The sequence below is a fragment of the Chelon labrosus genome (genome assembly GCF_963514085.1).
Source record: "Chelon labrosus genome assembly, chromosome: 17".
In the NCBI taxonomy this organism is placed as follows: Eukaryota; Metazoa; Chordata; class Actinopteri; order Mugiliformes; family Mugilidae; genus Chelon; species Chelon labrosus.
The window spans coordinates 16,137,901-16,152,133 of NC_140350.1; the positions used below are offsets into that span (position 1 = coordinate 16,137,901).

At 40.3% G+C, this 14,233-nt stretch overlaps 3 protein-coding genes across 3 annotated transcripts; 1 reads left to right on the forward strand and 2 right to left on the reverse strand.

The window, feature by feature from the left end:
- Positions 1-785: 785 nt before the first annotated feature.
- Positions 786-7,408, forward strand: LOC311502196 (uncharacterized protein; the record flags this gene model as incomplete). Its single annotated transcript, XM_084564322.1, has 3 exons — positions 786-2,160; positions 3,210-3,507; positions 6,452-7,408. The coding sequence occupies exons 1-3, from the start codon at positions 1,556-1,558 to the stop codon at positions 7,406-7,408; spliced, it is 1,860 nt and encodes a 619-aa protein (XP_084420448.1). The 5' UTR covers positions 786-1,555.
- Positions 7,409-9,103: 1,695 nt separating this feature from the next.
- On the reverse strand, positions 9,104-10,059 carry LOC311502548 (olfactory receptor 52N5-like; the record flags this gene model as incomplete). The annotated part of the gene is made up of 1 exon (XM_084564821.1): positions 9,104-10,059. The coding sequence occupies one exon, from the start codon at positions 10,057-10,059 to the stop codon at positions 9,118-9,120; it is 942 nt and encodes a 313-aa protein (XP_084420947.1). The 3' UTR covers positions 9,104-9,117.
- A 1,486-nt stretch (positions 10,060-11,545) lies between these two features.
- On the reverse strand, positions 11,546-13,429 carry LOC311502547 (olfactory receptor 52N5-like; the record flags this gene model as incomplete). The annotated part of the gene is made up of 1 exon (XM_084564820.1): positions 11,546-13,429. One exon carries the CDS (start codon positions 13,427-13,429, stop codon positions 12,485-12,487), a length of 945 nt encoding a protein of 314 aa, XP_084420946.1. The 3' UTR covers positions 11,546-12,484.
- Positions 13,430-14,233: the final 804 nt, after the last annotated feature.

The following is a 14,233-nucleotide window of genomic DNA, read 5'->3' on the forward strand; positions in this document are numbered from 1 at the left end:
AAATTTTAATTTTATAATGTGATTGGATAAGTGGCGTTAGTCTATCTGATCTCAGTTAGTGTTAGCTACCAAAACTAGCAAGCTGCCACAAGCCCTGTGGCTACAAAACAGGTGGAAGAATACAACTTTTGAAGGAGAATCACTCTGATATGCAGCTTCCATTACGGTCAGTAAACCAACTGTAAAGTTAAAGAAGTCTCATCTAAGTACTTTACTAGTTAATGATTTACGCAACATGAAATTATTGCCCTCTGTTGATTTTTTTTACTGACACGTATTTAAACAGTGGACAGTAGTGTGGATAATGGAATAGCATTTAACTAAAACTGCCTATAAATGTAGTTCCTGGAATGAATCCTTCTTCTGTATACTACCTCTTTGATCTGTAATGTCTGATCCAACATTATAAATGATCAAGGACAGCACAGCAGGCTGATATCCAACTCTGGAAAGAGACATGTAGAACTGAAGAAGTGCTAGGAGATCAGTGTTGATACAGACTGTTACCTGGATTCACATTTCTGCTGCAGATAGAAGCTTCATTAAACTGGTCTAAAGAGCGAAACACTCTGACTGGTATTTTGTCTAATTTCGTCTTCTAAATTGGCCATAGGTGTGCATGTGAGTGAATGGTTGTCTGTCTCTCTGTGTTAGCCTTCTGCCATAGACTGGCGACCTGTACCCCGCCCCTCGTCCGATGACCCCCCCCCCCCCCCCCCCTCACGACCCTTCACGGGACACGCGGTTACAGAAGATGAGATGAGATGAGATAAGATGAGACGTAAATCTATGTCAGTCAAATAAAGGTTAAAATAATAATAATCAGATCCGAGATAAGTCAACAGCAGAGAAGCTAATTGGCCGTGAAGAGACAAAGTCCCTGGAGAATGCAGAGCTGGTCAAAGTTAAAAGGATTTGTCAGTCTATGTCTGGTCAGGCAGGAGGAGGTAAACACGACACCTGTGTCTGTACATTTTGAACATTTTGGTTAGCAGATTACAGTCTGATGGCAAATTGGACAAATGTGATGAAATGAAAGCAGGAAATTGAGTTGTGCCAAAAGGTTTAATGACGATCCTTTTCTTTTCTCTCTCTCTCTCTCTCTATATATATATATAAAGCCAAAAAATTGATTGGTGTCTCTGAAATGAGAGGAGTCTTTGTTGTGAATGTAGACAGGATCTTTGAGTTAAAAGTTGTTGTTAGGATTTCTGTTTTTCATTGATGTTTTGAGACCAGGATCCAGTTGAAAACATTTAAGACATGTTTTAGATTTGAAGCTGCCAACCAAGGTAATGCGATTTTCTTTTTAAATCAATGTGATCTTTTACTTTTACCTTTTATTTATATGTGAGTGGCTCTGCTCCAGGTTAATGTAAATGATACTCTGAGGACTGGTTTCATAACAGTGGTAAGGTTTCCTTTTGTCTGAAAACAAGAGATCTATTCATGAATCGACTGCTTTTATCTGTATCTACGCTGGTCATTATTTTGCCATATTAAGGTGTTGTTAACATGATTTTTCCTTTCTTCCATTCTTCAATCACACTGAAGGATGGAGAACCAAACAGTCAATCTGGATATTGTGCTTGTGGAGGGGTTAAAGGTCAGCCCTCAGTCCTCCATTCCAGCCTTCTTCCTCCTCCTCGTCATCTACATCTTCATCATGGTGTCCAACCTGGGCCTGGTGATCCTGATCTTCATGGAGCGGAGCCTCCATGAGCCCATGTACCTGCTCTTCTGTAACATGAGTATCAACGAAGCGTTCGGGGCCTCAGCCATCACCCCCCGCCTGCTGAGCTTTGTTTTTATTCCAAGCACTGACAGATACATGCACTACATCGAGTGCACCTTTCAGGCCTTCTGTGCCCACTTTCATGGAGGCACCTCCCACACGGTGCTCATCATCATGGCCTTTGATCGCTATGTGGCCATCTGCAAACCTCTGAAATACACCACCATCATGACCACCAGGATGGTAGTGGTGCTCTCGGTGTCCGCTTGGGCTGCGGCGTTCATCCTGATCGCGGCCAATGTTGGCCTCAGCGTCCGACTGTCGCGCTGCAGACAGGTCATCTACAACCCGTTCTGCGACAATGCCTCGTTGTTCAAGCTCTCGTGTGAGAACATCTTCATCAACCACATCTATGGCCTTATCAGAGGGGAACGATCTGGAATACAGGACGGTCATCAGGGACTTTGTTAGCTGGAGTGAGCTTAATCAGCTTCAGCTTAACACCAGCAAGACTAAGGAGATGATTGTTAACTTCCAGAGGAAAGCATCTCCTTTCACACCGATGAACATCCAAGGATTGGACATAGAGGTGGTGGACAGCTACAGATTCCTGGGTGTCCATCTAAACAATAAACTGGACTGGTCTGTTAACACCCAGGCCCTCTACAAGAAGGGCCAGAGTCGCCTCCACCTGCTGAGGAGACTGAGGTCCTTCGGTGTCTGCAGGACTCTCTTAAAGACCTTTTATGACTCTGTGGTAGCCTCAGCTATCTTCTACGCTGTGGTCTGCTGGAGAGGGGGCAGCACGGACAGGGACAGGAGCAGGCTCAACAGACTGATCAGGAGAGCCATCTCTTTCCTGGACTGTCCTCTGGACTCTGTAGAGGAAGTGGGGGAGAGAAGGATGTTAGCCAAGCTGACATCCATCATGAATAACACCTCTCACCCCCTACACGACACTGTAGGGTCCCTGACTAGCTCCTTCAGCAGCAGACTGTTACACCCTCGGTGTAAGAAGGAGAGGTTCCGCAAGTCCTTCATCCTGACCACTATCAGGCTCTACAACACCTGCATTACCTGAAATCATGTGGTTATAGTCACTGTGGTCACTGTTTACCCCTGCAATATTATATTATTTATATCACTTCACTTACTTTGAAATATATATATATTTTTTTATATGTAATTTTTCAGGTCACATTACACTGCAATATTGAGTTTTCTTATCTTGTATAAAACCTTGCACTGTTATTTATATTTATTTTTTTACCACTTACTTCGCAATATTTCTTACAACAGTACTGTTGTATAGTTGTGTCTTATTCCTTTGTTGATTGTTTTTTTTCCCTTGTTATTGTGTTTCTGCCTTTCTATTTTTCAAATTCCGTGGTGTATATTACACTTTCTGCTGCTGTAACGGGTGAATTTCCCCGTTGTGGGATAAATAAAGTATAATCTAATCTAATCTAATCAGCGCCATTGGCACCATGGCCGTGTCCATGTCCATGGTCACACTCACCTACCAGAGGATCGCCATGGTGTGTCTGAGGAGTAAGAGCAAGTCTACGAACAGCAAAGCGCTGCAGACCTGCGCCACCCACCTGGCCGTGTACATCATCCTCCTCCTGTCAGGCAGCATCATTATCATCCTCCACCGCTTCCCTCAGCTGTCTGATGAAAGGAAGCTGGCGTCCATCTTGTTCCATGTGGTTCCTCCGTTTATGAACGCCATCATCTACGGGCTGCAGATCAAAGCAGTCAGAGAGAAGATTTAGGTTATATTTAACAAGAATAAAAAGACTGTTTTACACAACAAATGTAAGGACAAACAAACAAACTGTGAGTAGGATGGTTGGCCTGTTATGGAAGTGTATTGCATTCACTTGAGCGAAAAAAAAAAAAAAAATTCTTTTTTAGACACAGGATGGTCTTTTATCATTTTATATTTCTGTTATAGTGTCTTTGTTATCATGTTTTAAGAGTATAATTATACAATATTTCCTTACGCCATAAGTATTACATGCAGCACTGGCATGTCTCCACCATGACCCATTTTAACATATAAACATATAAAGTATATACTCTCTCTCTCTCTCGCTCTCTCTACACACACATATAAATAAATATACATAAATGTGTTTGATTAAAACTGCTTGGATTTTAAACACAAAGATCACAAATTTACTCATTAATTTGTTTTTTATTTATTTTATTTTGGGAATATTAGCTGAATGGCCCTGTAATTAGATATATCACTACAGGATGCTTATTTAACACTGACAGCTTATTAGTTTTGTGTCTACTTCCAGGCTTTTATACCTGTTATAATCAGAACAACTACTAATTTAAGAATATTAATTAGCCAGTCTGTCTTCATCTTCCAATAATGATGAATAACTCCCCACTAGTCTCTTAGACCTGAAGACCTGGATGAAACATCTTCTAGAAACTCTACCAACAAGTCCAGTTGACCTTGTTTCCAGCCTTGTTTTGGGTGTGTGAGGAGCTGGATGACTAAGAACCTTCTCAAACTTTTATTAATTTTCTTTAGTTTCCATCTTTGAAGAACTGTCTGTTAATATCTCGTTAGCACAACATAACTGATAATCTTGTACAAGGATGTCTTTCTGATAATTTTGCAAACTAAATTTATTGCATTAAGACTTGCAGACACTGCATTACACATTTCTTATATTATAGTGTCTAGTCTTCACTGTAAAACGTGAAGAAAATCTTAGTACTAAAGTACTACAATAAAGATGTGTCTTTACTACATATTGTTGCTTTACTTTTTTATGTCCTACAGTGAGTTTAATATGTGCATAACAACAAAGAGGAATATTTATAATATATCTTTTTTTTTTTTTTTTAAGAGTATCTTGTTGTTGTTGGCATCTTTTCTAAAGATGCCAACAACTATTTTCTAAATAGTTTGTGGGTACGGCCTTTTCACGACACACATTATTATTCTTTTTTTTCTTTTAAACGCACAATTAATATTCTTCAATTAGGGGTTGTTTTGATTATTACAGGAATAAAATCCTGGAAGGCAAACCAAATTCCCCTCCTTCCACTAATTATTAATATTATTTTTTATGTTGGTCTTGAGTCTCTCCGTTGGGAACTGGTTCTGCTCCAGCAAAGATCTGCTGGGCCAATCGGATCATTTGGGCAGGGCTTAATGTGATGTTGGACAGAAAAGTAACATTAGTCATACACGTCATCTGAGCGCCATGATGTTGAATTAATTTATAACTAAATGCCTCTGATTGGTTGCAGGACTATCCAGTTGATTTCTTTATTTCTTTATCCTCTGTATCATAATGCAGTCAAGATGTTACCAGACTCAGCACTAGTGCCCATGAAAACGCAGCCTTTAAATAAAGAAAGTTGGCATAAAACTGGAGACTTCAGCGATGGTCTTAAACTGCACAGTGGCTGATTAATAACTATTTTAACTTTGACTTTTCAGACAGCGTCTCTACAAACATTTAGATTTCAGCAACTTTAGGAGGATAACACTGTAAAGAGTCCTGCTGCTGCTGATGAGGATGATAATGATGCAAAGTTGACAACAACGGTTGCCTAGTGAGAGACTGTTTGGCAATACAATAAACCACAGTGGGGAGTTATGCTCATAAAAACTGAATAAAGCTGTCAGTCAGTCTGGCTCTGTTCAGGTGGAGGAGGTTCACGTCAGCCGAGGTAAAACCTGAAACACGTGTGTGCTGTTCTTTGTGGACAAAATAATTTGAGTTTTTAAATAGTTTTCCTTTGTTGATGCATCATTGAATCCTCTGCAGGCGGAAAAAAACACACACATCATGTTTCTTCATCCTGAATACATGCAAAAGAAGTGAATCAGTTTTAACTCAGTTCTTATCACTCCTTCATCGTCTCTTGCTGTGTCTCTGCTTTGACTGAAATGATATATTTTTATTTCTAGAGCAGGAGCATCATCAGCAGGAACAGGTGAGAAATTAATTAAAAAAGCCAAACAAAGAAAACTGAGAAGATTGGTGGGAAAATATAAACACAATGAACTGGTTTATATTTGTTCTAATTATCATCTGAATACAGTGACGCATTAGAAAACGTTTAAGGAAAGTAACCTGCAGATTAATTATTTTAATTCTTCTAAAATTCAAAAATTATTCTGTGCATTCATAATTTTAAAGGCTGTAAATAGATCGTTATCATCAACACGTGGGTGGACAAATATGCTGCTTTATCTAAATGTGTGCAAATATATATATTACTGCTGGGTATAATTGTTCAGATTCAGATTTTTTTTACAGTGTTAATGCTGCTTTAATCACTTTCTGATTTCCCAAACTGCAATTTGAGCTGAGGTCATCATAACAGAATGTGTTAAACCATTAGTGTCACATAGTGTACCACAGTGTAGTGTGGTTTAGAAAATCCAAACGTAGTCCTTCTCTTCAGAAGAAGGACTACTAATTAGAATAAGTATTATTTTCTAATTATGCAGACATTGCCCCCCCAACACCAGTGAGTTGTCATGTTGGTGTCCCACAGGGCTCCGTCCTGGGCCCCATTAATGATCAATGTTGCTTTTAATGTTCCCACTACCTGTTTGAAATGTGTGGGGTTTTATTTTACTAGAAGCTGGGCTCCTAATCGTCTATTTGACCTGTTTTATATTCATGGAAGAATGTTTAACACCTCCTGAATTTTCCATGTGATCCTCTGCAGATCATCCACAGCAAGATGGAGAACCAAACCTTCAATGCAGATATTATCCTCATTGAGGGGTTAAAGGTCAGACCACAGTCCTCCATTCCAGTCTTTGTCATCCTCCTCATCCTCTACCTCTTCATCATGGTGTCCAACCTGGGCCTGGTGATCCTGATCTTCACAGAAAGGAGCCTCCATGAGCCCATGTATCAGCTCTTCTGTAACATGAGTATCAACGATGTGTTTGGGGCCACGGCCATCATTCCTCGTCTGCTAAGTTATGTTTTCACTCCAGTCACAGAAAGATGCATCCACTACATAGACTGTGTCATTCAGGCCTTTGCAAGTCACTTTCATGCTGGCACCTCTCACACCATCCTCATGATCATGGCGTTCGATCGCTACGTGGCCATCTGCAATCCGCTACGCTACACCAACATCATGACCACCAGGATGGTGGTAAAGTTGTCGGCGGGAGCCTGGCTGGCGGCCTTCATTTTGGTCGCCATCCTCTTAGGCCTCACTATCCGCCTGTCACGCTGCAGGCGGTTCATATTCAACCCATTCTGTGACAATGCCTCCCTTTTCAAGCTTTCCTGCCAGAACCTCATCATCAACCACATCTACGGCCTTGGCAGTGCTGTGGTCATCCTAGGCTCGTCTCTCGGCAGCATCACGCTCACCTACCTGAGGATCACCATGGTGTGTCTGAGCAGCCGGAACAAGGTGCTGAACAGCCGGGCGATGCAGACCTGCGCAACTCATCTGGCCGTATACCTCATCATGTTGGTCGCATCCTTCACCCCCATGATAATGCACCGGCAGCCCGAGTGGGCAGACAGCGGGAAGGTGGCGTCTGTCATGTTTCACGTCGTCCCACCAGTCCTGAACCCCATCATCTATGGGCTGCAGTGCAAAGAACTCCGGCATAAGATCGTCAGCGTGTTTCACCGCAAGAAAATCATGGCTGGTTAAAGAGTGGGGAAGGATGAACCTTTCCAGAAATAACATGACAATCTTCAAAGAGAACCATAGATGGCAACTATTATACATACTGTTCGGCTGTAACAAGGCTAAAACAACTAAATTCCCCACCAGTCATTTGGAGCTGAACACTTGGAGGAAACGTCTTCAAGAAACACAATTCATCCCGCAGTTTCAGACTGGACTCTCTGGTCGGCCATATGTTTGATACTACTGCTTCAGACATCACTTTCATTCAGAGCATTTAATGTTTAATTAGATTCTAATATTTCTATCCAGTTTGGTTTCATTCTTGAAGGTTGAAACTCTCATGTTTCACAGCTCAGATTTGAGGTAATGATGAAGCTGCAGGGAAATTATCACAGTTTTTTCAGTGCAGTCATGTGTTTTCCCAGAAGTATTAGACATCATGCTGCACAATAAAACAAATAAAAACTTTAGTCTGAATGTGTTTTGCATTATTATTTTATCAAAGCAATAACCACAACTTAAAAATGTGTTCAAACCTCCACCGTCTAATGATTTAATTGGGGGCGTTGAAATGTCCTGCAGGAGCACAGTTATGGACTGGCCACTTCATTAGGCACTCTAATAAAAACAGTTTTGCTCTTACCTAATGAACTGGATGTTATTTAGATTAGAACCATTTCACTAGTGTATGTAATGATGGGCCAGGGTGGTTATAAACACTGTATTTATCTTTTAAGGATTCCACTGGCAGAAAAAGAAAAATACTCATTCAGAACCAGAACCTCACCTACTCGACCCAGTCCACAAGACAAGTCTGCACCTTAGCATTTGCTAAATGCTGACCAGCTTCCCTGGTTTGTTCCAGTTCTGGCAGTGACACATTCACAGTTAATCCAAACATGAACAAAAACAGTTGATTTTATAGTTTTTATTCTTAATCGTTAGAGTCAGACTGAGAGCGTTTTTTTTTGCAACTCTGACAATACAGCACGTTTCTCATGTTTTTTCACTTTTAAATGCGCTTTCTGAATAAAATTTACCTAACTCAACAACCTGAGTTGGTGCAACTTCATCACAATGAAAAGCAGGAAAAAAAAAAAAAAAACATGCACAAAAGGTAACATCTGGAGCCAGGGCTCGTATTCTATACTGTACAAGAGTTCACAATACAAGAAAACTTTTGAACTGCATTTAAAAATCTTTAATAGATGGATTTAATGACATCAAATTTTAATAAATGATCTTAAACCTTTATAACTAAATAATTACATTCCGACTTATTGTCCTGTTGCACAAACACATTTAGGAGCAATCAGATGTAGAATCTAAATAGCTAAAACCTTTGCACACTACTGGTCATTCTGGACATAGATTTTAAGATTATGTTGTGAGGACAGGTTATTTTAACAGAGGACCAGGCTGAAAATTAGCAAATGACTTGTGGAGTTTCATTTAAAAAAAGTTAAAATAAATGTGAACATAATCATCAAGAAGTTGCCAAAACGACAAAACGTGGTTGCAAGTGTCAACGTGAGGCCTTCATGGACACATTTATCCAGAATCACACACCATTAAAACATTGATGATACATCAGAAATTAAATCCCATCTATTTGTAATATTTCCAGCAAGAACAGATTTCTTGTAGTGAGTCCACACATTTCTGGAAGATCAAGTAAAAAAATATATATTTCACCCTGCAGTGCATTTTATTTTAACAGAGCGATGGAGTTAAAACCCCGGTTTGACTTTCTTAAGTCTAAATATGTTGGACAAGCACTTGCTGATTTCCTGAGACTGCAGCCCGTAGATGACCGGGTTGAGGCTTCCAGGGACGATGTTAAAGAGGATGGCTGAGATCTTTCTGGACTCTGTGTACTGGGGGTAACGGTGCAGGATGATGGGGATCAGGCCACTGATCAGCATTATCAAATACAGACACAGGTGAGTGCTGCAGGTCTTCAGGGCTTTACTGTTCAGAGACTTGCTCTTGCTGATCACGCAGGCAGCGGTGATTTTCGAGTATGTGAGGATTATGCTACCGGTGGAGGATGAGAGCAGCACCACAGTGTAGGTGAGGCCGTAGATGTTGTTGATGACCACACTCTCACAGGAGAGTTTGAACAGTGAAGCGTTGTCGCAGAACGTGTTAGAGATCAGAGAGCGGCATCGCTTCAGGCGTATGGTCAGACCAAGCAGAATCCCGACCAAGACCAAGGCCGATCCCCAAGCCGACACCGTCAGCTTCACCACCATCTTGTCGGTCATGATGGTGGCATACCGCAGAGGATTGCAGATAGCCACATATCGGTCGAAGGCCATGATCATGAGGATGGTGTGTGCGTTGGTGCCAAACATGTGTCCAGTAAAAGCTTGGGCCACGCACTCATAGTAGTGGATGAGGCGCTCGGACGGAGGCACAGTGATATCCACTAGCAACCGGGGCAGCATCATGCAGTTTCCAATCACATCATTGACCGACAGGTTGCAGAAGAGGAGGTACATGGGCTGGTGGAGGGTTTTCTCTGCCCAAATCAAAACCACAATGCCCACGTTGGTGACCATGATGAAGATGTAGGTGAAGAGGATGGCGAAGAAGACGGGGTACTTGCTGGTCTTGGTGACCCTCAGCCCCTCAATCTGCAGAGTGAGGCTGTTCGTGTAGTTTTCCATCTGAGCTGCACAGAAGGAAAAAACAGAGAGAAAGGAAAATGTCAGGAATAATCCACATTAAAACCATGAAACACAAAAAAGGGGAACACATACGGGTGTGAAGTTTTCTGTTACCCTTTCGGTCTCAACAGAAGGTAAGACAAAGGAGATGTAAAAATTGAAAGGCAATATTGCAGCCTTCAGGTCCTCTCCTTCAGGCCTCCTCTACGCAACCTGCTCTTGGAAGTGTGTTTTATGAGCATCACGTCCTCCGAGAGAATCTAGATCATTACACAACAAAACGCAACGTCCATGGGGTTAATCAAAACCTTCAACAACAGTATTAGCATTAACGTCAGTGGAAACGTGTTATAATACTGATACACATGTGGATTTCCTCTCTACCATCTCTCTTCTGTCCAGGGGTTAGCTGATCCGACATGTGGGATTATTTTCCACTTTTTCACCATGTTATGACCAAAATGTTGCTACTCATACCCCCCCCCCCCCCCCCCCCCCAAAAAAAAACACATGAATGAAGGTTGTTTTGTAAGTGGATTTTGTGTATATATATATATATATATATATATATGTATATATTTAGATGAAAATTGTGTCCTTGCTTGCAGAGATTTTATGTTTTATTGTGAGCTGGTTGCACTGGGCGAATAAAATTTAGGAAGTTCAAATGTAATTGTTCCCTTTAGATTCAGTAACACAAACACAAGCACATCAACAAACCAACATAACTGTTAACAACTGGATGGATTTCTGGCTAAAATGAACTGTGGTTTCTTATAGGGCTCCGTACTTGGGCCTCAATTAATGTTTTTTTTTTTTTTAGTTGGAAGAAAAAAATTATGCAGACATTGTCCATAAAAATATGTGGCTTGTTTGTGGAAAATTGTTTACCTTTTTACCACATCTGTGTATGTGTATCTGAAAGAGTAGATCAGATTCTAAATTCAGTCACATATTTATGCCCGACGTTCTGTAAATCTTCTCTGTTACTCATTATTTTTTCCCAAAAGACGATGAAGACATAGCTCACCCTTCTGTGCCTCTGATTGTCTGGTACTCATTGTCTATCTTGGTCAGGCTCATCAGGTTTAAGATATGATGTTTATTTATCAGCTAAATCTCCTTAAAGGAAGTAAAGTTCCTTCAAATTATTTGGGGCTGGCTAAAATCAGAGGTTAATATGTCTTGTTTTATGACTGTGATTGTTTTCAGGAATCTGAAACTTCTTAGCTTAATTGTGGAGTCCCTCAGGGCTCTGTTATTGGGCCACAACACTTTTTGCTACACTGATTTCTTTCTTATTGTCTGACTTTCAAATGACTTCAGTTGAAGTTTTTCGAGCTGTTTCATATTCTTTATTAATTTAAGTTCATTCCTTAAAAGTCAGGAAGATCAAGCAAAGAGTTTTTAAAGAGTATTTAGACTGATATTATGAATACAGGAGGTGAACAATACATCTGTAAAATGAAAATGTTTTACAGATGAAAGACATTTACTATCTATTTTAAAAAACAAAGAAAACCTGCCTGTTGAAACCTCTCACCTCATATCAGATGTGGAGGAAGAGGTGAGAGTTTTCAGCAGAGAAGAGGAGACGGGTTTCATAGTTTGTCAGAGTGCAGAAGCTTTATATAAACATAATGCTTTGATATCATTATTATTATTTCTGTTATTTAAGAATCATTTTCAACAACATTAGTAGGTCATCAGTGAGAACATGCGCTGAAGAAGCAGCTATTCTCATAGTCAGGACTCGAAAAATATAAATGAAACACACCACATATTGCTGTCCCTCATCCCTCCTACACCTTCTCATGTACAAATAAAGACTGTAAAGAAGAATTTATCATCTCTAATGTAGATTAAAATGCCATCAATTTCACAAATTTCAGTAAAAATAAAGGATATAAATGAAACGTCGAGCGAAAAAAGGATTCTTATATTTTCAGAACCAAAACTAGGTGTAAAAGAACTTCTGGAAAATAAAAACTAGACATTATGAAAAAGTTAATCCAACTGAGACAATAACGTGTCCTTACAAAATAAGTAAAAAAAAAATAAAAAAATAAAAAATGTAAAGGGTGCGTCTTCAGTTTGAGTCTTTGTAAGGTTTGACAATTTTGTCAACACTACAAGCCTGAACAGGAGTTGTTGGACACATCAGGTGTTCTTTGAATTGTAGCTATGAATGTTAATACCGTGTTAAAAGAAATAAATCAATAAAACAAATCCTTGAACTATCAAAAACTAAACTGAAAACTCTGGAAACAACCTTAGTGATTTAGGTTTCAAAAGCACAATTACACATTATTTGATATTAATCTGGATGATTAATATTGTCCGGATTAATATCAAATCAACTTGTCCAAACTAGCTTTCTGAATTAGTTTCAACTTTTTTGGTTTGAAACACTAAATTTCCCAGGTCAGAATAGTGGCACAACTGGTTTGGATCGGAATAATTTGGACAGGGACTTGCAGATTTCTGCAGACTGAACTCCATAGATAATGGGGTTGAGGCTGCCAGGGATGATGTGGAACAGAATGGCAGAAAATTTCCTGTAGTCTGAATACTGAGGGAAGCGATGCAGAGTGATGACAATAAATCCAGTGAGCATCATTATCAAATACACAACCAGATGAGTGCTGCAAGTCTTCAAGGCTTTACTGTTCAGAGACTTGCTTTTACTAGTCAAACACACTACTGTGATCTTAGTGTAGGTAATGACCATGCTGCCAATAGAGGCTGAAAACAGAACCACAGTGAATGTGAGACCGTAGATGTTATTGATGAGCACGCTCTCACAGGAGAGTTTGAACAGAGAGGCATTATCACAGTAAGGATTAGTGATTAAAGTCCTGCATCGGTTCAGCCGGATGGTCAGACCAAGCAGGATCGCGACCAGAAGGAAGGCTACTCCCCAGGCAGACACCGTCAGGTTTACCACCATCTTGTTGGTCATTATGGCGCCATAGCGCAGAGGATTGCAGATGGCCACGTATCTGTCAAAAGCCATGATCATGAGGACGGTGTGGGAAGCTGTGCCAAACATGTGTGTGCTGAAAGCTTGGACCACACACTCATAGTAACTGATGAGATGATTAGACTGAGGCTGTAGGATATCTATCAGCAGACGGGGAACCATGATTGAGTTCCCAATAAGGTCATTGACGGGCAGGTTGCAGAATAGAAGGTACATGGGCTGATGAAGGCTTTTGTCAATAAAAACAAGAACTACAATGCCAACATTCATAAACATTATAAAAATGTATGAGAAAAACAAGAAGAGAAAGACAGGGTAGACAGAGGCTTTGGAGAATTGTAATCCTTCCAGCTGCAGCATGACGCTGTTGTATGTGTAGTTTTCCATCACCCTGCAATGATAAAGATCAGAGAAGCTCTCAATTACAGGAGTGACTAACTAAAAAACATCATGCATTTACCAGATAATATAGTTCTACAACAGAATACAGCAACAAAACTGAAACCTTAGTTAAATAACAACTGTCATACATCTTAGATAAAGACTGACCTGCTTCAGGCTTCTTGTGCATCTGTCTTCTCTGTCTCTTGTCCGGGTAGTTAACCTCCATCAAAGAGGACGTCTTCCTTGATTGCAGTTATATTAGTACCAGGTCTTTTCCGAAGGGAATCATGGTTCATGGTTGACACAGATATCTGTGGAGCAACATTATGTAATCAGTTGTGATGGTTAAAGGTTCTCGTGCAACAATTTATTCTAAGAAAAATGGCATGACAAGGTGGTGAAATAATAATAAAGTGTTAAAACTGTTGGATTGTAAGGAGCTAAAGGAAGTTACAGAAATTAATTTTGCTTGAGCTCATGGAGGATCTAGTAAAGTGTATGGCAACTCAGGATGTGAAATTTGAGACGAGGAGGGGAAGTGTAGACCAGGCCTGTAGATGTTATTAGGACTTGGAAAGAGCTATTTAGTTCGTGTCAGATATTATCTATATCGGTTCCTGAGGTAGTCAAGAGGCTCCTCAGCTGCAAGGTGCAGTTGTGGATGAGACTTTTATTGAGATGTTGAGGGTTCTGGAACTAGTTGCATTCTCTTGGCTGACACTCCTCTTCAATATCACATGAATATCAGGGACAGTGTTTCCCAGAAAGATTTATTCCAGGGTGCTGTAACTAATTGTCAAATCTCAA